The sequence below is a fragment of the Acanthochromis polyacanthus genome, chromosome 21 (genome assembly GCF_021347895.1).
Source record: "Acanthochromis polyacanthus isolate Apoly-LR-REF ecotype Palm Island chromosome 21, KAUST_Apoly_ChrSc, whole genome shotgun sequence".
NCBI classification, from domain to species: Eukaryota; Metazoa; Chordata; class Actinopteri; family Pomacentridae; genus Acanthochromis; species Acanthochromis polyacanthus.
The window spans coordinates 6,505,265-6,529,444 of NC_067133.1; the positions used below are offsets into that span (position 1 = coordinate 6,505,265).

The window sequence follows — 24,180 nt, forward strand, 5'->3', positions numbered from 1 at the left end:
GGAATGTTTCCAACACCTTGTTGAAAGAATGTCATGAAGAATTAAGGCAGTTCTGAAGGCAAAAGGGGTCCAACCTTTTACTATGAAGCTGGACCTAATAAAGTGGCCAGTGAGAATACCAATATTATCATCACAACAATGACTACTGCTAGTAATGCTTACATTTCCCATCTGGGTACAATCTGTGTGTGGTTCGATTCAGTTTTAAACCAGTAATTAAAAAACAAGAATCACTGAAAATGAAAGATGCACTTGGATTTTTAGTCTGATATAATACATTTTTTTGTTAGTTTTATATAAAAAAGCAGAAACCAGACCAATTTTTTTATTTGCATTTTATTTTTTTCTCCATTTTAAATAAAAAAAAAAACCAAATAGGCCCATTTTTTGCTTTTCTGCTTCTTTTTGTTTCTCCACTTCAAACCAATTTTGAAAAATAAGCCTGTTTTATTTATTTTTTGATTTTTTTTTGTTTGTGGTATTTGACAGGAAAACAGAGTATGCAGTCATACGTAGACCATTAGCAATAACAGTTTAAGAAAGCAGGTTGGCAACTATAAGCATAAAACAGGGTTTAAAAAAAAGCTATAGTAAAACATTGATGAAATAAATATACGGACTGGGATAGAGTGATTATACTTTGACCTTGTTGCAGTCGCCTCCCCTCTCTGTGTTCTCAAACAACATCCCACTCACAGCACTGTTTGATTGGTTACACGACACATATAATAGCTTATGAACACTGAAGGACAAATGTTGTGTTGTTTGGTTCATCTGAGAGTTCATCTTTATGTGAAAGTCTGATACAGACATGCAAATAGATGCAACCTGTAGGTCCAAATTTAAGGAAATTCTGATGTTCACAGCTCATTTTATGACCTTACTGAAGTCATAAAACGATCTGTGAAAACTCACAGCTGTGCTGTTTTATTTCAGTGATCCCAGAGTTTCCAACTTTTGTGTCAGCGATCACAAGTGTGTTTACTTTTGTTGCACTGAGTTCCTACTTTGGGGCCTGCATTGCCTGGTGTAGTCTTTCTAAAGTATTTTTTTTGATTGTTTATAAGTGGAAAAGCCAGCAGTTCAAATTACAGTAATGGCATTACTGTAAGGTGATACAGTTTAGAATCATTTCACTTTGAGTGATATTGCACAGAGGTGACCCACTTCTGTTGTTTGTCTGTTGTACAGATGTTCCTATTAATAACAAATCCTTGACAGAAAGTGTATTTGGAAATTAACTTTGGCGGTGCAGAATCAGAGGGATTGTAATATTATGATTCACTGAGGATCCAACGTGTTTTCTTTTTGTACGACATCATTATAATTCAGTGTCACAATTTTTTGAACTTAATAGCTTCAAATATTGAAGATGCTTAAAGTATTTAAATATATTTGGAAAGGACATGCATTCATTCATTTACATGAACAGATTCTAACAACATCCTCATCCCTATAATAACAAAGGTTGGAAAATGCTCAATACAACACTAGTACTTACAACCATGTGCAATATCAGATAGCTTGAAACTTTAAAACCTAAAAATAATTGTGTCCCTTCTACTTTGAAGCTTTATATTGTATTCCTTGTTCACATGTATGCATTTTTAAGTTAAATGTTATCAGGTATTGTGTCAGTGCCAGACCACATATTTCTGATGGGCACGTCTCTAATCCTGTCTAAAGAACTATTATTAAGCAGCTCATCTTGTTTAGTATTGTGTAACAGGCAGTGCGTTACAGAACTGTGAGTCGATCGCCTTTGTGCACCAGGAATCTAAAGCAAACACACGTGCAAATGAAGCGTCCACACCCATGTGAGTGCAATGCAGTGCATTCACATGGGTGCGTTGATCCCGGAAGTTCCGGCCGTTCAACGCATGATTCGCTATATAAAAAAAAAAACATGCTTGTGCCTCGGCATGCAGCTGCAAATGCAAACACTAAGTACATGACGTGAAACCTGATGAACGTTAGGAGCACTTTCTTTAGTGAGATGAGACTGAAATACATTTGATTGGGTTCAGCATGTTTTGTGTGAACCCAGCCAGGACTACTGCAGTGAATGCATAGTCCTGACAATGAAGCACGGAGGTGGGAGTGTGATGATGTGGGGCTGCATGAGTGCAAAAATGTTGGAGAAATGGCGTTTATAGATGGTACTGTTGATGCCTGTCGATATATCAAAACACTGACTGACAAGATGACTCAGAGTCAAAAACACTTGACGGAAGACAAATATTCCAGCAGGGTAATGTTTCAAAGCACATTGGCAAAAGTTTCTAGATAAAAGAGTGAAGCTATGACCTGACCTAGTATGTTGCCTGACGTGAACACCTTATGGGTATTTTAAACAGAGAATTAGAGCAACCTGTGGATTTGGGCTTTATATAGCTTCATTTTGTCTTGGGCTTTTTGCTTCTCATTTCTTCTTGATCTGCATCCACACTTAAGTTTGTGGAATTTTAGAATGACAGAGCTAACAGTTTTTTTCAACTCTCTTCCAGCAAGCTCACACACATCTTCGATGATGGTGGACTCCACACTGACTCAAGTTGGAAAAAATCTGAATGAGGCCATGAGGATCCTAGGAGACGGACAGGGGTAAAGTTACAGAATGTTGTTCTTAGAGCTTTGACTTCTGTTTCAGGCACTTGATTATTGAGCATTCTGCATCTAGTGCTTTTTAATATGACAGACATTTGACATTTTCATAAGGAAGCACAACAGTGGAAATTAACTAAACGTGTAAAGAAACGTCATATTCCATGAATGCAACATCATAAAATGTACTGATCTGAAGCTTTGTTAGTTCTTCATGTGTTTGTGTTGTTAATCTGTTTAGAGAACTGGAGTCAGGAACCAGGAGGCAGCATTTTGGAAGTACTGGAATCCCTGGACCCCTGCAGGGAGAGTAAGGCACACACATACATATACAGAGAAAGCAATTCACGTCACAGAACTATTAGTACTTCTTCAACCACTGGTTTCACAATCTGGTAGCTTATACAGATTGCATAAAGTGTAGAAATTATGAAGGTGGGAGGAGATTTGTTTTGCCAAAGCTGAGGAGCTGAAGCCTGTTGTGTGTTCTTGTGTTTGTTGTTCAGCGGTCAGGATGTCTCCACTTTACTGCACCTAGTTCACAACCTTATTAATGACGAGGACGAGGACGGGGAGAAGCCCACACTACAGTAAGTAGAGCTAATCAGCAATTAGTTAATATTTTTATAAGCCCTGCAGCTCTATGGAAACAGCACAACCATGACTAGAAGAAGAGAGAACTCACAAATGTTTTTTTGTTCACTATGACACGGTTAGTGCCATAAATCAGTAAAAAAAAATGCAGTTGAATCTTGATGATTTGTTTGACAAAAATTGAAAAATGCTGTTCATTTTGGTCCCATTTTTCCAAAGGTAAAGATATGTTACTTCACACATTTCTACAGCTTGTACAAACTCTGCGTTTTTCACACTACTCTGCACATCTGAACGCTAAAAAGAAATTTCATCATTTCAATAATATCTTCTAACAACTTGCTCCTCTGAGTACTGTTTTTTTTTTTTCAACCATGCTGCATTGATGTTGGTCCAGTTTGTTTTAATTCCTGTCAAATTTTGTGATTAGTTTCCATCCTTGACTTCTCTCTTCTGTCCATAAACACAGATTGCAGTTTAGTTGAATAGTCAGAATCTGGTGCAAGCTTATTTAGAGTACTTTTAAATACTTGGGACTTTAAATTGTTATGTTTTTTTACATTTAAACAGCTAAATGTGACATCTGTGCTTATTTACCCATTGTTCCTGGTAGTACTGCTTATTATGTTACAATCAGATTTAGAGAACAGATGAGACATGAATGGGTCCTCAGTTTAAAGTGTGTGATAATGCCGTTGTTTGGTGCCTCCAGTAGGTTGCAGAACGTGGGTGAACAGGGTCACATGGCGTTGTTGGGTCACAGCCTGGCAGCCTACATCTCAGTGCTGGACAGAGAGCGACTGCGGAAGCTCACCACTCGGATACTGTCTGACACCACCATGTGGCTGTGCAGGCTCTTCAGGTAACATCCTGCAGTGCAGCTGTTCGTTTGTAGAAATCCTTGGTTTCATGTTTGTGTCGTCATTAGAGGACTGAACAGCAACATTTGCAGGAACAGAGTTGCTTACTTGCTTGCTTCATGCAACAGCACAGTCTCATTACCTGCAGGTTACTGTAACTCCTACATACTCTTGAATTGTCTGTCACATATTTACTGCAGGACATTTATCTATATTTAACTCGCACTTTAGCTGACTCATCCTTTTGTAAGAAACCCTCAGTGGAAACTTTATCTGCCTGTCCTGGGAAATGTGACTGCCAGGTCAGCTTTATCAGATTGAATTGCCAGGGTCTTAATCATCCTGTTCAGAAAGTTCTCTCCAACCTTCACGACCTGAAGGTAAATGTTGAATTTCTACAGGGAAGGCCTCTAAGGAGTTATCACTTAAAACTCAAGAAACAATAGGTGATTGAATTGTATCATTCCACATTAAAGCTCATGGAACTGCAGTTCTTATTGATCCACACTCCTTATTTTTTCAGAGGTTGTTGGAAGCTGTAATGACTGCTTTATCATTCTGTCAGGATCACCCTTTTACAAACCCTTAACTTTTACCAGCATTTATGTCCCTAATTACTTTTTCAGAAGGGTGATATAGCTTTTCAATAAGTCGTTAATAAATCATCATTTAACCCTCCTGTTGTCCTCATTTACAGCCATCAAAAACTATTGTTTCCTTGCCTGAAAAAAATCCAAATATTCAGCAAAAATTTCCCCAAATTTCTGAAAATGTTTAAAATCTCCAGGAAGAAAATTCCAATAATTCCTTAAAAATTCCCTTAAAAGTTTTATTTACAAAAAAATTATATATATATATATATATATATATATATATATATATATATATATATATATATATATATAAATAAAAACAAAAAAATTGTAAACATTTTCAAAAAAATGAGTAAAAATCTTCCAAAAAAATCCTAAAAATATCTAAAGTTATTACATATATATCAGTAGAACTTCTAATACTTTCTTTAAGAACATTCACATAAAAATAAATCAAAATCCAGCGAATTTCGCTGGATTTTGATTTATTTTTATGTGAATGTTCTTATGGAAACATTTTTAACATTTCTTTTTTTCCCACCAAAAATGTTCAAAATTTTCACAAAAATGTTCAAAATGTGGACATCAGAAATTTCACAGTGAAAACATATTTTTTTCCCCACATTTTCAAACTTTAAAACGGGTCCATTTTGACCCGCAGGACGACACAAGGGTTAGAACTGCAGTTTGTGTTTTGTGGGTTATCTCTGTCTGATATTCAATAAATCTAAATACTACTTTGATGATCTGGAACATCTAAACATGAGATATATTAATGCATTATGGATACCTTTTCACAGCTCTGTGCAAGAGTATGTACACTTTTGGTCACAAGTGTATGTAGGTTTTGAGCCTTACAATTTCTGTTTGTTTTAGTACGGGACATTTTGTTGTTGCTTGGTGAAGAATTTTAGGATACTAGCATGACTATAGTGATGCATTCCACTACAGGAGAAGATAAAATCGCATAGCGCTCCTGCACCGCTAGTATTGAACGTTACTTTGTCTTTCAATGCCACTCATCTGTCTGCCCTTCAGATATGAGAACGGTTCCGCCTGCTTTCACGACGATGACAGGGACGGCCTTGTAAAAGTGTGCCGGCTGGTCATCAACGCCCGCTACCAAGAATATGCCTCGGAGGGCTATGCAGTCCTGAGCTCCAAACAGCCAATCATCTACCAGAGTGCAGCCTGCAGGCCCGGTCTGGCACAGCACCTGTGCACTCAGGTAGGAAGGTTGAAACGCACAAGCTTACAACACATAAATGAAGAAGATTAAAACCTCTGTGGGTGAAAATTTCATGGCTATACCTCAAGAGAAAGTTTAACCACTACTGCTACTCCTGTCATTTTAGAATTAGAGTTGCCATTGAACACATTTTGTTTTCCTCGGTGGAATTACTCTTGAATTTCATTAAGAAATTTAATTTAAAACTTGTCTTTTTGGTAGCACTGCTAATATTATGTAGGCTCTGGCAACCCGATTGCATATAATATGTATAATAGCTTGAATATTACATACACATATTGTTGCATACATGGTAGAAATGCATTTTCTTACCGGTCTTTGTCTCTTTAGCTTGGCCTGCCTCTCTCCAGTTTGTGCACGGTGCCATGTAACACTGTCTTTGGATCCCAGCACCAAATGGTAAGACACTGCTTATAACATTACACAGCTATCAGGCAGTTTAAATGAAAATGATTTTAACCCAGACCCGGTTTCTCACTGTCAGGATGTTGCCCTGTTGGAAAAACTAATCAAAGAGGACAAAGAAGCCGGGAAGCTTCCTTTGCTGCTGATTGCCAATGCAGGTGAAGTACAGTCACAGTTCAGACATTCCACTTTGTGCATGTGGGGCGGCATGGCTCAGTGGGAAGAGTGGCCGTCTTGCAACCGAAGGGTTGCCGGTTCGATCCTCGCCCCGTCGTGTTCGAGGTGTCCCTGAGCAAGACACCTAACCCCGAATTGCTCCTGATGGGGTCGTGGTTAGCGCCTTGCATGGCAGCTTCCGCCATCAGTGTGTGAATGGGTGAATGTGATGTATCATGTAAAGCGCTTTGGGTACCTTGCAGGTATAGTAAAGTGCTATATAAATACAGACCATTTACCATTTACCATGTGGTATCACAGGAGTTAAAGATATTGCATTGACCAGTAGATCAGCTGTTGAGAAATGAGAAATGTTTGTACAGTTTGAATTGGTTCATATGGACTTACGTGAGGTAATTATGTCTTTTTTTTCCTCCACTCAGGTACCCCTGGAGCAGGACATACAGACAAGTTGGGTCGTCTAAGGGACCTGTGTGATCAGTACAGCTTGTGGCTTCATGTAGAGGGGTGGGTCACCTCTGTCACCCTCTATAGTAGATGGTCTGGAGCAAAAAGTTCAACATTTTGTGAAATCGATTTTTATCGTGAGAGTGAGATGGCCTCCTGTCTGTATGTGAGCAAAAAGAGTGGAAGCAAGAGGAAAGAGTTTGGTGTACCATATCGACACCCTCGTAAAATAATGGCCTAAGTCATTTTTCAGGTTTTTTCAGACAACACAGAAAACTGAACCACACCACAATGGACCTTGATCTAGGCCATTATAGTACAGGGATTGCATGATCTGTTCAACTGAGGATGTAGGGGATTTTATCAGAGGTGGCCAGCGTCATGAGGAGATGATTTAGGCAAAATCTGTAATTTTAGTCAAAAAATGACGTAGGCCATTATTTTAGGAAGGCTGGATTTTAGGGAAGCATCGATACTACTTTATTTAGACCAAGCAAAAAAGCAGCAACTTTGAAGATTGCACCTTTCATGGCAGATGTCTGAGCCCTAAAACAGCTTGTGATTTAGTGATGTGGTTTTTCATGTCAAGTCGTGCACCTTCAGTGACACGGCTCTTGTTACGTGGTGAAGGTTATTGAACTTAAATGCCGGCGTGCTGAGAAGGTGACAAAATCCTTGCAACACCTGACAAAAGTGGTCATCCAAACTAATGTTCTAGTAGCTGCTGTTATGTTCACTTCCTGCCAGTTGTCTCTGGACATTGTCTCTGGTGTCCAGTGTTTGCTACAAAGTTAGCTGTTGCTGTTTCCCACTGCTAGCATTTCGAATCTCTTTGAGCTGGGTGTTGTGCCGAGTCTTACGATACCTTATCAAACTGGTGTGTTAAATGGGCTGTTTTCCAGTCTGCTTTGCATTTGTTGCCGGCACACCTGTTATGTCATAGATACAGGAACTGTGGAGTTGTAGTGTGATGTCTGACCCTGGGATCTTTACATTGTGGTGCTGTGAAGTTAGTCCTTTGTTGGACTGGCTTGTTCTGGTGCATTGATAATTAAATTGGGATCTGGGGAGTTTGGAGGCCAAGTCAACACCTTGTGCTCTTTGTCTGGCTCCTCAAGCTGTTCCTGAGCAGTTTTTGCAGTGTGGCAGAGGTCCTTTAGAATGAGGGTCGCTGCTGGTGAGTAGTGTGATTGCCATGTTGAAGTGTGGGGTGGTGTGGTTGTTCTAAAGCCGTGTTTTGGGTTGCATTGTATTGGTGACAAGTACGTGAGCATGACGTATACCTATGAATGGGTACCAAGCCCCGGGGCGAAATTTGCAATGTTAACGGTCCTTTTAACAGTGCTTTAGGAATTAAGATTGTTGTGTTGTGTTCTGTCTCATCACTGTAAGACATGTCTGCTGTATCTTGATGATGTACTTTTGCTGTACAAATCTAAAAAGGAGTTCTGTCTTATCAGAATCTGAAGCTCTGAACTGCTGGTGTCTGAGTGGCAGAGCAGCTCTGTGCAGGACAAATAGGACACAAATGTTCAGAAGTCTGATTACACTTCACTGCAGTTGATGGAGAAAATGGTCACTGCCACAGAAGTACCAGGACATTTGCATGTCAGAGCAGAAACACAATCATTTTGTCGAAACTTTCAGTAAAAGTTCATCAGATAAAGGCGGAGAAATGTTTCACTGCTGAGCTTGCAGTTCCTCTCTCATCTCTCAAACAGGTTTATCAGGACAATGTACGGATATTTACTTAATGTCTGTTCAAGGTGGAGCTTTTAATTCTGATATAATGCTTGACAGTTTGTTGAAACACTGCATGATGTTTTGAATAAAACCTGTGACACTGTCCACAGTGCTCCGATAATCCTATCAACACAACATTGGTGTGTATATATGAATTTTAATTTAAATGCAAAACGTGAGAAAATGAAGCAATCTTTATTTTTTCGTAATGTTTATTTTTTTTTTTTAAACAAGCAAAAACAATCCAAAAGTACCGTTAAAGTACCAAATTGATAAGCAATATCAGTAAAAAGTAGTAGAATTGTTAAAATAATAACGATACCCATCCCTACATACACCTGATACTGATATCGGTAAAATTCACCCAATCACATTAAGACAATCATAGCAATCCATCTCTTGGCAAGAAAGCCAAAAAGCACATTTTCAGTTGCAGCATCAAGTACTCGTGTAGTACTTTTTATCACTGCACTGATTTTGTCCAGACAATTCTGTAAATGCAAGTTTGAATGGCGATAATTGTTGTATTTTATATTTATTGTGATGTTCTGTCTTTTTTTTTTGTCTCCACAGGGTCAACCTGGCAACCCTGGCACTGGGTGAGGTCACTTCTGCAATTATGGTAAGCTCATGTTGTTAAAATACTATCATCCACTTACTGTATGTTATTTTTAAAATGGAAGGGCTTAAAGTAAATTTGAATGTAAAATTAATGATAAATGCACAAAAACAGATGAAAACAGTTATTGTATTGTAAATGTTATCCAATAAATAATAAAAGACAACTGTAGAGTGGTCATGGTCAAAAGCAAAATAAGTTTGTGGATTCTTTAAAATGGCTATAATCATACACTGTTTTAGCCTAGCCGCGCTAGACCCATGTTTCTGAAGGCACAAGGGTCTAGGGCCGCTCAACAGGGAGGGAGGCGGGCTAAAAGGTTGTCTTTCAAATCACTCTGCAGCAATTGGGTAGGTATACAACCAATCAGCACAACGAATAGGCTGACGTAGTTCCTAGAGCGCCAGCGGATTGTGGCTAAGTCCCATTAGCTTCCCAACCCGCGGAGCCAACTGGTATATTAAGGATTTGCCATATCCCGCCGGCATAAGTCCAAATGCGTCTTTCTTCTCAATGAAACACTTCAGTGCCGTCCTTTGTTTATCTTTCAAGTTGAATTTTAGCTTCAAATATTTAAGGGCTGTGGCCAAAGCTGAGTCGAAAGATAACTGTTTATTGTGCGCCGGTTGTTTCTGTCAGAATCGTCGCGCCTCTGTCGTCACTTAGTTACGCCCGCCTTCTGACTCTACACTTCATGGTGATTGGTCCGGCCAGTTTTAGGAGAATCCAGCCTCGAGCCTTATGGAGGGCAACTAGACCCACCCTGGCAGAGAATTAGATTCGTTGCCGTGGGTTGTCTAGCGCGGCTAGGCTAACACTGTTTTTCACCATGTACCAAATCTCGTGTATTGTGTATCATGTCTAGACGTGAGAAATCCTCTTAGATAACAAGTGCCACCTAAAATTTCGTCACTTATAAGACTTCACTGATACTGAGCAGTGCAGCTTTTCAGTTTTCATGTCCAGACATATGAGAAAGCTTCTTGGAGTGGTAGGAGTCCCACAAGAAGTAAGCCATTTAGAATTGACTGCGCCTTTTTGCACAGTTTTTGCCATTTGCAAAATTTGCACTTGACTCGAGTGACAATAACAGCAGCTTCAAATTAAACTGGTGTCATCTAAAAATCTCAGTGATACAAATTCATAATAATTTTGAGGTTTTATTTTAATTTTACACTGTTTCTGATGTTCTGCCATGAAAAGTTGTGAATTGAAAGTGTTTAGTGCAGTTTGAGTGAGATTTCTCGTACTTGATAAGAAATCCCTGTCTGAGCAAGTCAAGTCAGTATTTATTTATAGTCGCAATGCCACAGACTGATAACAGGCTGTTACAGGTGCTGTAATGTTACGATCTCTGACAGACATTTTAACTAGATCCACCTTAAATTCGGTCATAAAAGCCTTATTGATAAAATTTTGGAAAGCTTGGCAGTTTTTATTGAACACTGTTGCGACACAGTGTGTTTTGACATTAGAAAATGAGTGCTTGTAATTTGAATCAAATCGTCTTTCCCCGATCTCACCTGTTTGATAAGAGTGCTGTTCCGAACACACCAGTAGTGAATCGGCATCGCAGTGCCATCTACTGGCAACAAAAAATTATTGGACCTATATTTTGAAAGACCACTCCTAACAGGTTTACCGCATCCTCCTAAAACTTGGTCGTAAAACATTGATGATGCCAGTTAGTGAAGCATCGCAGCTTTCATCTAATGGTGTTACAATGGCGACACGATATGCAGCATGAAACAGGAAGCTGTTTTTCAGAGGCTAAAAATCCTTGAAAATACCCAAATGTCTCCCATACACATAAGTGATTACAGTTTTCTTTTTATGGATCTTTGCCATGGGTTTGATACAATTGCTCCATAGTACTCTCTGGAGAATGTCAAGAAAGTAGCCCTTGTGCTACATTTTACCTACTTAAACTTACTTTACTACTTAAAGTTCGAATGCCAAAATATATTATTCCTAAGATGTACGAAATAGCTTATTGGTCCAATACCCTGAACCCAACGGTATGCAGTTTTTCCATTTTCAAATTCCTTCTGGATAAATAACCAACTTAAAATTTTGTGATCTAAAGTTGGAATTGTTGCTCATCATGGAATTGACATGGCAAATTTTAATGTTTCAAAATGAAAACGGAAATTGTTGAAATTCAAATATGCCTTGTCCAATCTGCCCCCAAACTTTACATTTGGGTTAGTCATAGTGGTAGTACTGGACACAGGAAAATAAGTTTGTGACAAACATTTTTTTTATTTAAATGAAATTTGCATTATGTGTTCCATACCATGGTTTCGTCTGCCCCCTCCAGGCAGCCACCAGAAGTGACAGTATGACGCTGACACCAGGTCAGTGGCTGGGACTGCCTGCTGTAACTGCTGTCACCCTCTACAGACATGAAGACCCAGCACTGGTTAGTGCATATCCTTTTCAGCATCAAGAGTGCATGTTCTGTCAACTTTTGTCGCATTTTTTTGATTATCCTCTCCAGGCTTGTGGCTTTGCTGTCTGGCTCACTCCTATGTGTCTCTGTGTTTTGTCATTCAGTCTCTGGCAGCAGGTTTAACCCCCAGCCAGCCCGTGGAGAAGCTGCGAGCGCTGCCTCTCTGGCTCTCCCTGCAGTACCTCGGTCACAGTGGAGTTGTTCAGAAGTTCAGACATGCCACCAGTCTGGTGAGCATCACTTCACTCATCCTCCTTTTAATTTTTGATATAACATGTTAACAGACCTTCTTCAGAGCAGCCTAAGATGTCTTCACTCTTCATGTTTGACCTTAATGTCTCCCCTCCAGAGCCAGCAACTCCTCCAGAAGCTAAAATCTGTCACTTCCATCAAAACATCGGTAGGTGCTTTCGAAATATTCTGCAATAAATAACAACATAGTGATAAAGGTGTCTGCTCAGGCTTCAGACATGTTAGCATGCATGCATTGGTTTTTCACATGTGTCTTTGCACTTTAGTAAAAACTGTATGTATTATGACTCTGGTCTGCTGCTTCATGGTGGTACATTGGAGACAAGGGCCCATAATGCTGGTAGTGTCAACAGCCACTTAAATATTAAGATGACGTCACATGAGAATGCGAAAAACATACATTCAAAGAACTTCAGCATTGTTCATTCTGAACAATATAAAGATAGGTGTAGCATTATTGTTTGGGATTTGTAACTGTCATAAACTTTAAATAATCTTGGAAGTGCTTGTCCATCTCATCATGTTTAATGGCTTTTGTTCTTTCTGCGGCTCTCAACTCAAATCCCAGTGGCTCATTCTGAGGACATGAATCTTTAGAAATGCCTGTTAAATCTATACTTTCACTTTCAATAAAGACACATTTATTTCCAAAAGCAGCTGGTCGCTATAGTTTTTATCAAATTCTGTTTCCCAAATGGAAGGAAATAATGCATATGTTAAGGGCTGAGGATATTAGACACATTTCACATTGATTGCTAGTTTTGATTTTTCATGCAAATGACTTGTACTGATGAAAATAAAAAGCATCACCACCTTTAAATATGCCATGTAAGGAGCTGAGCTGCCAGGATTTTACAGTTGACTCATGAGTTATCAGTGATTAGCTAAAACTGGACAGGTAAACCTTTGTTGAACTAACTTAACCAGATGCATGCTGCCACTTTTAGTCCGCCCTACATTTTTAGTCTCACAATACCACCATGAAACTGGAGGCCTTTTGTCTGTTTCAGCTTTTCCTAAGCACTGAGCAGCATATGTGAAAAACTTGAAATGACTCCTCCTGTGTAGTAAAAAGAATTGATAAGATTTTGGAGCATCTTGGATCTTAGATAAGCGTTAATTTTATATATACAGTGCTTAACACATTTATTGGATCACCTGTTATAAAAATGAGAAAAATATTTCAGAAATCTGCCAAAAACTTTTTTGTAATTAAAAATTGTGTCATTGTTTACTAGGCAGATAACAAACTGGAACTACTAAATAGTCCTTATTCACATATATTAACCAAAATCTTAATATTTTGTATGACTTCCTTTGGCCCTGATAACAGCTTGCTTTTTTGCAAGGCATTGTTTTAATGTATTTTTTCCGAATAGTTTCTAGCTGTTCCCATAGATTTACTTTGGATGAAACTTTTCTGTGATCTATTTTGAATTCAATAAACCCCAGATCTGTTCGATGGGATTCAAGTCTGGACTTTGACTTGGCCAGTCCATCAGTTCCACTACTCCAGATTCCCTTTTCTTGGTCCAGTAGTCTCTGCACAGCTTTGAAGCATGGTTGGGGTCACTGTCTTCTCGGTATATGAACCTACAGCCAATAATGTAGAGTAAATTTGAAAATTTATTGACAACAGCAAGAATTATATTTTAGCATTTAGGATATCATTTTGATTCAAGAGTTTGCTCTTACTGGCAAATTAACCATTACAGAAGGTAGTGTCTACAGATACGGACCCGTACCGTAGCCTGTGGCCTACGGATACGGCACTTTCCCTTACCATAAATATTAATGAGACGGATATGAATATTAATGAGCCGGCTGATGAACGCGCTTTGTGATTGGCTGGTAATCCGACGTACATAAATATTAATGAGCCGGCTTGGTAATCCGAGTGATGAAGGCGCTTCCGTGATTCGAGGTGAATCTGCATGCCGAGCCTGTCATGTCAGTCATCTGCTGTTCTCTTTTCTATCATACATAATGTCTTATAAATATCATTATCTGACTTTTTCACGGACAGCGATTTGGGGGTTGAAATCAGCACTACTATTAAAAATAGCAAAACTTTTTATTCACGTGACCCTGTTCTAATAAAGCACAAACAGCAAACAAAACAAATGGCGGAACTAACAGCCAGCAAACTACAAATATTTTTTTTACCTTCAAAAGTAGCGACAGACTATTACATATTAACAACCTAAACAAAACCCTGACGTATTTTCTACGTCTGTCAACACAGACACTGCACGTCAGTCACTTTAATGTTAGCGGACTCTGTTGAATGGCTAAGTTACATAACCACAAACAAATCTCACAATATCATAGTAAATCGAGTTTGTGGTTTTTTTTAATTCATGCCGAATTAAAGAGCTGCTCCTCACCATTCACGAGTGTTTGTTTCGTATTCGACATCCTCAACTTTATCTTGTAAATTAGCGTCCGAAATTAAATGGGAACATTTGCAATGGAGTTCGTCAGCCGCTTCCACCACTGAACGCGGTAAACTAATTAATAGGAACTGGACTTCAAACAATTTAGACACGGCGTCTAAAAGCGTAAAAACTGCAATGTCTAAAGTGTGAGAGGAGACGGTGTATTTTTGGTTAAATTATACAATGTTCGCCGTCAAAGTCATTCATATAAACTGCCTGTAATGTGCAGCAAATAGTAGTTAACCGGCGCCAGCTCTTCAGTGACCTTAACGGGTCCGTACCTCTAGTACAGATGCTACAGGTACGGGTCCGTCCGTACCTGTAGCATCAACCATTACAGAAACATGAAAAAATATTTTGGTAATCAGCAATACTGTTAATTTTTTGTACAGTGGTGGCAAACACCTTACACTGGGTGGTGGTCTAATAAATTTGTTAAGCACTGTATATATGTGTATATACATATATATGTATATATATGTGTATACAAATACCACTTGTTTCTATAGGGTGTGTTTGAGATCTTCCTTGTCACGGCTTGGAAAATGATACTTAAACAGTATCAAGGAAGCAGACTTTGCTTGAGATATAATGTAAAGTAAATTGGGTACCTGGATTAGTAGCACTGCAACACTTCAGATCCAGTGAACAATCAGAGTGTTGGTGTATTCAGACTCACTGCAGCTTGATAAAAGAAGGAGAAAGACACAGCAGTCTGGTTTGTATGAGTTCTTTTCTGCAGTCTATGTATGAGTCTTTTTTTGTAGTGAAAGTCAGTGTGGGTTACCTTGGTTCCAGGGCGTGGTGTCACCGATCCCGCCCATCTCCGGGGCTTCACTGCGGGACGTTCTGGGCTCTCTCATGCTCTCTATTGTAGGTGGGACCAAGCCTTTTCCCATCTCCTTCACAACCCCTTTCAAACTGCCCTCCCGTTGTTTTGTTTTTTTTCCTTTTCTCTCTTCCTGTCACTCCTAAACATTTTCCTTCACCTACCACATACCCTCAGCTCAGCGGTATTTGGGTCTCCATTGGCTGATGAACTGTGACTGTTCACTTCTTCCTAATTGTTTAGGATGTGGACCACTCAGGCATGTTCTTTGAGGTACTTCTGGGAATGCCTCTCCACACTCAAAATGTTTTGTTGCCTTTGGACGAAATACAAGGGTCATGAATAATTAATGAATATGCAATGTGCGGTTGATTCCATTGTTTCTTTTAACAAGTAAATACATGAAGTGTCATTAGACCACTAGACTAGATTTTTATAGAGTGTTATTGGTTGTTGGGACATCTTGATAATAAGGAATTACAATCATCTAGCCAAGAAGTTTACAAATAAAGAATGAGTAAACATCCTACGTAATATAAAGAGCATGGCAAATGAAATTCTTATCATCAGTGAAGAGTATTGGACTTCCCTTTAGACTATATAGGGTTAGGCTTAAACATAATTTTGGGTGCTAGAAGTGCGTGTGATGAGGGTATGTTAACTTATGTCCTATGGTACTGTGCTGAAGTACAGAGCTTTTTGACATCCATTCACAATGTCGTCCAAAGAACTGTTGGCTGTATTCACTTTGCCGGCTCATTCTATAGAAAGTAATGGTCTGGTTGCACCACACTGTCATTCTGCTGTAGAGCAAAACATGCTCTGGTTTGTTTGTATTTCTTTATCGCAGTCATTGTGGGTGGTGCTAAGCAAATATTGTTGCTTGGTCCTCCTTTAAAATAGTGACAATTGAATTTTTTTGGGTGGAACATTTGCACACAGGAAGACGAGCACGGTCATTAAAATGGATAATCCACCAAAGCCAGACAAAACCTGCGTTTCAGTTTCATTTTCAGTGCGGTAGTTTCCTGCTAGAGGTTGCTGTTGCTGTAGCCTGCGGCGAAAAAAACTGCCACATGCAGACAGTGGAAGGGGGGGACGATGCAAACCAATAGTAGGCTTATACCCGCAACCTACATCCAGTGAATCAGACTAGACAAACATTGGTCACAGGTCATGTCCCATCAGTTACAGAGTGGCATGATCACCTTGCTAGTGTAGCGGCATATGATCGGGTACCCTGATATCAAATGGAGTTTTTCTTCATTGCACACATCAACTTTCCCCAATATTTGATTCAGTTTTGTGAAAAAGTATTGTACTGATGTCTTCTATTTTTGCATATTTCTCACATTTGAATTTTCCAGATCATCAAACTAATATTTATGTTTATGTGATGTTTGACCAAGATAACCCACACAACACAAAATGCAGTTTTTAAATGATTCTTTAGAGATTATTTAAAACCTGTATCAGCCCTGTGAAAAAGTATTTGCCCTCCTAAACCCTAACCCTGGTTTGACAGCAGCAACTGCAGTTGAAAGTTTTACTCGTTCAACACACTTATGATGGACCTTTTTTAGCAGTGGGATTGTTGAAGTCTTCAGGCAGGGTGAAATGATGGATGTGGACAGCGACAGGTTGAAGATTTTGGTGTGATCATCCGCTGTGTTGAGTACCTCTGTGCATTTCTCTTTGTTTGCATGATTGCTATGCTCCAATCTTTACATCAAGATGTTTCTGCTGTCTTTGTTGGTTGGTGAAGTTGGATAGCGGTGTCTTTGATCTAGAGAATAACTACAGAGATGAGTTAGCATTGCTGACCCAGCACCAGAGGGACTACCACTGTTTGGACAATGTTGTACCTTCACAACTATACGATGTTTCTCAAACAGCAAATCGTGGATTATTCCTAACTTACAGGCCTATTTGAGAAAAAAAAATAGATTTATTTCAGGAAAGAAAGAGGAGCTGAAGGTTGTATAGAGGAGATGGAGAATGAGGGAGGGGAGGAGCAGCGACAGGATGAGGATGAAGGAGCAGCTGAGCAAACTCAGTGGGGTCTATAGAGACCTGAAAACCATCTCTGGCCACAAAAAACCTGCCGCCAGTTTGAGGGAGACAGAGAGCGGGCAGATGACCTGAACTTAATCTTCAGTGCATTCAATAAATCAACTGTCCCTCCACTTGTTCTGCAAGCACCTCCTACAGCAATCATCTTACTACCAAACTGAACATCTACAGGACTTTTAGACCCATGTCCTTCCCCCCCTCTCTACCACCTTCTACTGTCAGCACTTAGCTAACCTGACCCTCACAACAAACCAGGTGAGAAACCCAGTGGATCAAGGCGAGAAAGATGGGCATCATCTCAAGTCTTCTTAAGATGTCCCTTTGACCCAGTGGAGGTGGTGATGCTGGCTAAGCTGTTGGAGAAGACATCCCGCCCCCTGCAGAACTCTCTGACAGCACTAGACAGCGCTGTCATTGACAGCTTCACCTGCAATGTGTAAAGTAGAGATCCCACTGATCTTTACTTTATGCTGCTGTCAGACTTCACAACCAGCTTCCAGTAGACCAAACACTCTGGTGCAGCATCAATGCATTGAAACCCTTGTGTTATGAATATTTTATACATTTACCAAGTCTCTGTACAATGGATTTTTTTCTTATACAAGAACGTGGGCAGTACTAGTATTTCCTACTCACCAAAGAACCTGTGCAGTATCACTCAGTCCAATAGCAGTGGAATATGTGTAATGTCTGAATTTCTACCAATGGAAGAATTTGTACAAAATTTTTGTCACTATTCACTTTGCTGTAACAATGCAAATTTCCCAGCTGTTGGAATAATCTTGAAACGCTTAAGGTCTTAGTTTGTGTACTAAGTATTTATGGAAAGGTATAAATATTCATGCATTTGTCAAATTTCCATGTTAAATGGTGTGGCTAAAGAGAAGGTGAGATGTGATCATAAGGGAGATGTTGCACTTTTCTTTGACATTTTATGAGGCTTCTTGGAGGCATCATGGTTTTGCACTCGATTTTGTGTCACAGAAGTCTTTTTTTGTCACTAAAATGAGCATCAGCTCAAACTCTATTTATTGTCACACCTCCAACACCTGGTTTATTTTGGAAAATTACAAAAATAGATCGACAGTATCATCATAAGCTGTTTCTGATCTGGCCATATCTTTGTTCGAAGCATACTGAGGATAAACTAAAACAACTTTTTTAGTTTTCTAACTTGACGGCACTACACATGCTTGCGAATTATTCATGACCCTCACACCAACATCCTGGAAACAGTAGCCTCACTGTCAGTCCCATCCAGGCATGATGCTTGCCTTTATCTCTCACCTGGATGCTATTGCTGATGGGCCTTACTAGAGGTTTTATTTCCTGTCTCAGTGGTTCAGAAATTATGAAATCTACTATGTGTAACTTCACCGAATTGAGATGTTTGCTGAATTGAATTCTCGTTAATCAGCTTAGCTTAGTTCGCTCCTGCTATTAAGGTAATTCCAAACTGAAGACACCATCCATGGGTAATATGCTGAAAGGCACAGGTGTGCCCAGGTGCTGCTGGCATCAATTACCTGGTTGCATGGTACTTAGGCTTGCTTTTGAAGTATTTTACAGTGGTAATGGAGTATTTGAAATGCCCAATCCCATGCATTAATTGGTTTGCACTAGAAAATATACACAATTGTTGTATTAATTTGAATCAAGTGTCAGCTGAGCCACTGTGTGACGGCCAGCTGGAGCCACAGCTTTGGACTGGGCTGCTCCATACCACTGAGAGGCAACGACTCAGGGCGCCACCACCTTACAGAGCGGTTTGATAACTCAAACAAAAACTGTATGTGAATTTACTGACAGAACATACAGTTGCTTAAGTAGGCATGGGCAAAAGGCAAACTTTGAAATACATGTTCGCATTGCACCCTTTCAACCGGATTCTAATTGTTTTGCATGTTAGATAGATCACTAATCTAAGCATCATAATGAATGCCCCCAATTCCTGATCTGTGTCTCTGTGTGTCCAAAAGGTGGAGGATGAACTGAAGTCTCCTGTGGTCCTGTTCAAGTTTTCCCAAGAAATGAGTGCTGGTGAGGATCTCACACTCCAGGCTAATATACATAAAATAAAGACAGTAATGTACAGCAGCTGCAGATCTTAATCTTTTTATGATAAATTTTATGTAAATTTTCCGACAAGACGATAAAAGTTGATGTATAATGTTTAATGGAGGCAGTAGGATGGTTGAGCTTGCAATACTGGGTGGTGAAATGGGGAATTTTAGTGTAGCAGGACTGAGGAAGAAGCACAATCTTTAACCCAGAGACACGCTCTGTACGTGTTTTTCAGATACAGCAGTCTGAAGAGTAGCCTGATGCAAATGAGACTTTTTTTCCAGTGCCTGTCCATGGCATTCACTATCTAACATTCAGTCAGTGGCTTCTCCTAAAGCTTCAGCTTCAGAGCAATATCAATCAGTGAGTCTGACCATTTAACTGTCATCTCTGTAGCAGACACTATGTGATTCCAGGAGAACAATAAAATAAAATGCATGTACATTCCTCTTAGTTGACTCTTGCCAATGACCCGCAAGTTTTTTTTTGTTGTTTTTTTGACATGTTGTTACTTGTCTGACTGTTATCAGATGAAGGGAGACTGTGAAAGTATGATGAGAAGCTGGGGTGAGAACTGTTTTAAGCAGATCCACTGGAAAAAATAAAAGCATGGACAAACCTGTGTAAATCCTAGAATGCTCTAGCTGATGAAATTATGTTCAGGTGAAGAAAAAAGTTGCATGGTGTGAGATAGGATGGTCATCTTAATCAAAATCTGCTTTACTAACTGTGTTGCATACACTGGTGTGATGTCCTGATGAAAGCTGAAACTATTTTTGTTTACAGCTATGACCTCTTTGTTCTGATCCCTTCTTGCAAAATTCAAAGAACCTATTTTTTTTAAAAACGTATACATTGAAGGGGAAAGGAACTGAAATGTAATTTTCCTTCATTAAAATAAATTAAAGCGTCTCATTGTTTATTTGCCGGAAGATGATTATTTTGTTGTAATGTAAGATTTGGAGAAATACGTAGGAAAAATGGTGCTCTGAGCTTCATGTGTAAATGTGACTTCAACTATTCACTGAAATGATATAAACTACATCAGTGAGCTAACTCCACCTCCCACTGACTGTCACTGTAGCAGCTTTAGAGCGATGCATTGCTATGACAAAAAAAGTACAGTAACAGTTGACATTGCTGTATTCCATTTTTCTGTCTTTTCCCATGCTGCTAGCATCCCATGAGGGTTCAGTGGAGGGTTTCTGTGCTGGAGAGAAAGAGGTCCTTGATGCCTTCAACAGATGGGTGAGTGTTTTCCCTTCTTAAAAATGTACTGTAGCTTGTCTGTTTGGGCTAATGCTAGTAAAAGCTGCACAAATCTAGAAGTGGGTGACAAATTAAAATAAGAAAAAAACATAAGTGTCTCAGTGCAGTCTTGTTTCACCACACAATGCTACAGCAGCTTGAGTGTTCCTTGTCATTAATACTTCAACTCTCTCCAAAAAGATATTCCCTCATTTAGCATTTTTATGATTATGGTGGAGGGTGTTGCTAGCTTTGTGTGTGTTACAAAACAAAAAAAGTTTACAGAATTAAAACCCTTTTTCTGAACAAAACAAAGTTGTGTTGTTGGTGCTGACTGACAAAACTGGTTACTTATACTGGGTTTTTCTTTTTTTAATTTTTGTGTGTATAGCTAGGTGAACAGCTGGCTCAGCTGGTTCCCACCTCTGGAGTAGATGTGGTGGAGCTTGAAGAAGAGGGTACCTGTGTTCGCTTCAGCCCCCTCGTGACTGCTGCAGGTGGCGTGAAAGCACACACAGACACGCAAGCATAACATTCTGCTTTTATCTATTTATACACCGTGTCCCAAAAGCTCATTCTCCCCGCTGGACAACATGTTTGAACATGTCACCATGCCTGAAAGACTGAAAACTGGGATCAACGTGAAAGAGGGGAATACTAGGGGAATATTCAGTCTTTGAGCTTTGTTTTTATGGGGAAAACTAACTTTTGGGACACAGTTAAATATTGATAGCGAGAGTGAAAACTGACTTCTATCTCCCGTCCAGTCCTGGGGACCCAGCAAGAGGATGTTGAGGACCTGGTAGTGAAGCTGATGGAGGTGGTTCCTGTGATGAATTCCACATTGTGCCTAATACAGGACTTCAGAGAGCAGACCCACCGACATTCACCCTCTCTTAGATACATAGAGGAGCACAGCTGGCCTGGCCTTGGAGCTGTTCGGTAAGCTTGGGTGAACTATACGTTCATCTTCTTGTATGAAAGAGAAAATCTAATTGATTTAAAAGGCTCTTGAATGTTTAAGTTGTTGAGATGTGGATTATTTTCAGCTCAGATTGGTCCATCACACATCTACATATTTGATATCTCTGTCTGAATGAAACAAGACTTCTCTCAAAGATGAATCAAGCACAGTTGCAAGTTTTACTTTTAATTACTGTGTGTTTAACAATTTAGTGACAAGATCTGCTGTGGTAGGAATCAAGCATGGGGCTGTGATGGATGTGTTTCTGTTCAGGTACGAGCCACAGGCTGATGGAATGGATGAGATCAGGAGGAAGCAGGAGCTGGAGAAAATTAACACTGAGCTGCTGAAGAAACTACAAGAGCTCGACACTGACATCATCTTCTCCTCTGGTTAGTAAGTCTTCACATCTGAGGGGCTTGTGAGAGACACGGTATTCCTATTACTTAACATTTCTGTTGTCTCTCTTTTTCTTCTCTATATTTCATTCCAGGCTCTGAGTTTGGAACAGAGGACGACTGTATTTTTGTGGGCATGGTGACTGAGGATGTGGATGTTTGCGAGCTAGTGGATACAATAGCCGCCCTGGGAAGGGACATAGTGGAGAGTGGAAGGGTAACTGCCATACTCACTTTATAGGATACATGAAGGCCAATGAATAGTAAGAAAAAAGTGCATTCAGTTTAAGTTTGCCCACCACTTGGCTTGCATTGCACCCAGCGCCTCCTGAAGATGGCAGGAACGCTGTGCACTGGGCAGGTGGTTACTGAATTGTTGCTCAGAATTTTTGTTTCACTTTCAGAGCACAGAACAGAAGGATTTAGTGATTTGGAAGCTCCAGATAAGCTCGATCTTACTGTCTTTTCACTCTTTCTCTGACTGATTGTTGGTGTTAGAGGTAGAAGAACTACTGTAACTGTTTTCTTCACTAAACTATTAAAATCCCACAGAGAAAAATACTGTAAAAGTCCTGCGTTAGCGATACTCAAAAGCAAAGAGTGAAACAGGTTTCATCTTGAATAGGGATGAATTCAAAGAGTGTCTGCCTTTTGGAATGAATGAAAAGAGGATAAATTCCTTTTTTTTTTTTTTTTTTTGGTTTGCCGAAAGTAGTTGTTCCTCGTGTTAGTCCTAATCTGGCTGTTTGCTTAGGCTGCTCATCACTTTAGGTTCAGCGCAGTAGAAGTACAAAAACGTCTGCTTGATCTAAAGATCTAAACAGTAAATGTCAGACTTTAGTTTAGAAGTAAATGAGAAGGAAAATCCACCAGAGTGATCTAGAGAGTGTTGAGGAGCCTTCACTGATATTATATGTATGTATTAGAATACCTCCTCTAAATTATGCTCCAGCTTTGGTGGTTGTTTCACGTTTCCAAACATGTTTCCTGTGTAGCTGTTGGAGAACATGACAGAGGTGGTGAGGAAAGGCATCCTGGAGGCCGAGCTGCAGCTGCAAAAGGCTAACGAGGAGAAGCTCATTGAAGAGGTTCGTGTTTAAAATGGATGTCGCTCATAATATTGTATACTCTTTTGCTTTACTGACTGTGAGTGTTGTAGTTCTACATGCAGCTCTGTGGATAAAGTGATTTAAATATATGACTTCCTCCATGTCTGTGTGTTCAAGGGGATGCTGAGGCAGCTTCCTCTGGTTGGCTCTGTGTTGAACTGGTTCTCCCCAGTTCAAAGCTCCATTAAGGGAAGGACCTTCAACCTAGCTGCAGGTACGGCATGTTGCTTTTTATTGGGGCGTTGATAGTCATTGCAATGCTCCTACTGTTTGTCTTGCAACATCTAACATTCATAGTGCCACATAATTTTAAGAAAATGCAGCTACTATACCATTCCAAATGATACTGGTAATTTCTGCCACATTCTAAAACATTCTAATACACCGTAAACTGTGAACAGCTGATGCTCTAGTTATTTCTATGTCATAACTACAAGAAAAGGGTTGCTCACAAGACGAGGCAAGGCGAGGCAAGCCACATTTAAGTTTTTTCAAGCGAATATCGCCAAAGTGAAAAGTATAATCAATAAAAAGAATAATGCAGGATTTAACTATAGTTAAAGCTCTGCACATAGCAATGCTGTAACCGTAGAAAAGACTGTAGATTAGTTCTTCTAAAGACGATACCTGTATTACATCCTGTCCCCAAGTATGTAAGTGTTCGTCAGTGTATATGTAACATACGTGTGAATATTAATGGTTTGTGTCTTTAGGCTCCCTGGATTCCACAGAGGTGACTTACTCTACCAAGGCCCAGGCAGGAAAGCAGTCCCTTCAAGATGCTCCCACTTCTTCTTCAAAGAGACTGCCAGGTAGGATAGCTCATCCTGTGTGTTTTCGAATAGGATCCGTTATTCAAACAAGAGGCAAACCTCAAGTGCACATTGTGGAGCTGTTTTTATTCACATGGTAAAGTCAGCATGTCATACTCGCCATTCTCTTTTTATAAAAAGCTTTAATTCACTGACATTTTTCAGTTGTTGTTGTCTGATTGTTATGAAGCTATTCTCAGTAAAACTAATTTTTTTCTGGCTGATATTTAATTATAAAAGCCAACCAGTG

The 24,180-nt window shown here is 39.6% G+C and overlaps 1 protein-coding gene across 4 annotated transcripts in view; it reads left to right on the forward strand.

Annotated features, from left to right (window-relative positions):
* Nucleotides 1-24,180, forward strand: part of pdxdc1 (pyridoxal-dependent decarboxylase domain containing 1) — a 31,838-nt gene that overhangs the window by 1,629 nt on the left and 6,029 nt on the right. Inside the window, exons 2-23 of one of the 4 annotated variants that reach the window (XM_051940847.1) lie at nt 2,508-2,604; nt 2,846-2,914; nt 3,111-3,194; nt 3,914-4,060; nt 5,690-5,879; nt 6,231-6,299; nt 6,385-6,463; nt 6,905-6,989; nt 9,246-9,294; nt 11,612-11,713; nt 11,848-11,973; nt 12,093-12,143; nt 15,232-15,306; nt 19,315-19,375; nt 20,577-20,647; nt 21,039-21,144; nt 21,415-21,589; nt 21,885-22,003; nt 22,105-22,226; nt 23,005-23,097; nt 23,236-23,332; nt 23,832-23,930. In XM_051940847.1, the coding sequence (XP_051796807.1) occupies nt 2,508-2,604; nt 2,846-2,914; nt 3,111-3,194; nt 3,914-4,060; nt 5,690-5,879; nt 6,231-6,299; nt 6,385-6,463; nt 6,905-6,989; nt 9,246-9,294; nt 11,612-11,713; nt 11,848-11,973; nt 12,093-12,143; nt 15,232-15,306; nt 19,315-19,375; nt 20,577-20,647; nt 21,039-21,144; nt 21,415-21,589; nt 21,885-22,003; nt 22,105-22,226; nt 23,005-23,097; nt 23,236-23,332; nt 23,832-23,930 (2,166 nt within the window). Of the gene's footprint in view, nt 1-2,507; nt 2,605-2,845; nt 2,915-3,110; nt 3,195-3,910; nt 4,061-5,689; nt 5,880-6,230; nt 6,300-6,384; nt 6,464-6,904; nt 6,990-9,245; nt 9,295-11,611; nt 11,714-11,847; nt 11,974-12,092; nt 12,144-15,231; nt 15,307-19,314; nt 19,376-20,576; nt 20,648-21,038; nt 21,145-21,414; nt 21,590-21,884; nt 22,004-22,104; nt 22,227-23,004; nt 23,098-23,235; nt 23,333-23,831; nt 23,931-24,180 lie in introns of all 4 variants that reach the window. The other 3 variants (XM_051940846.1, XM_022208737.2, XM_022208738.2) reach the window with 3 other exon arrangements.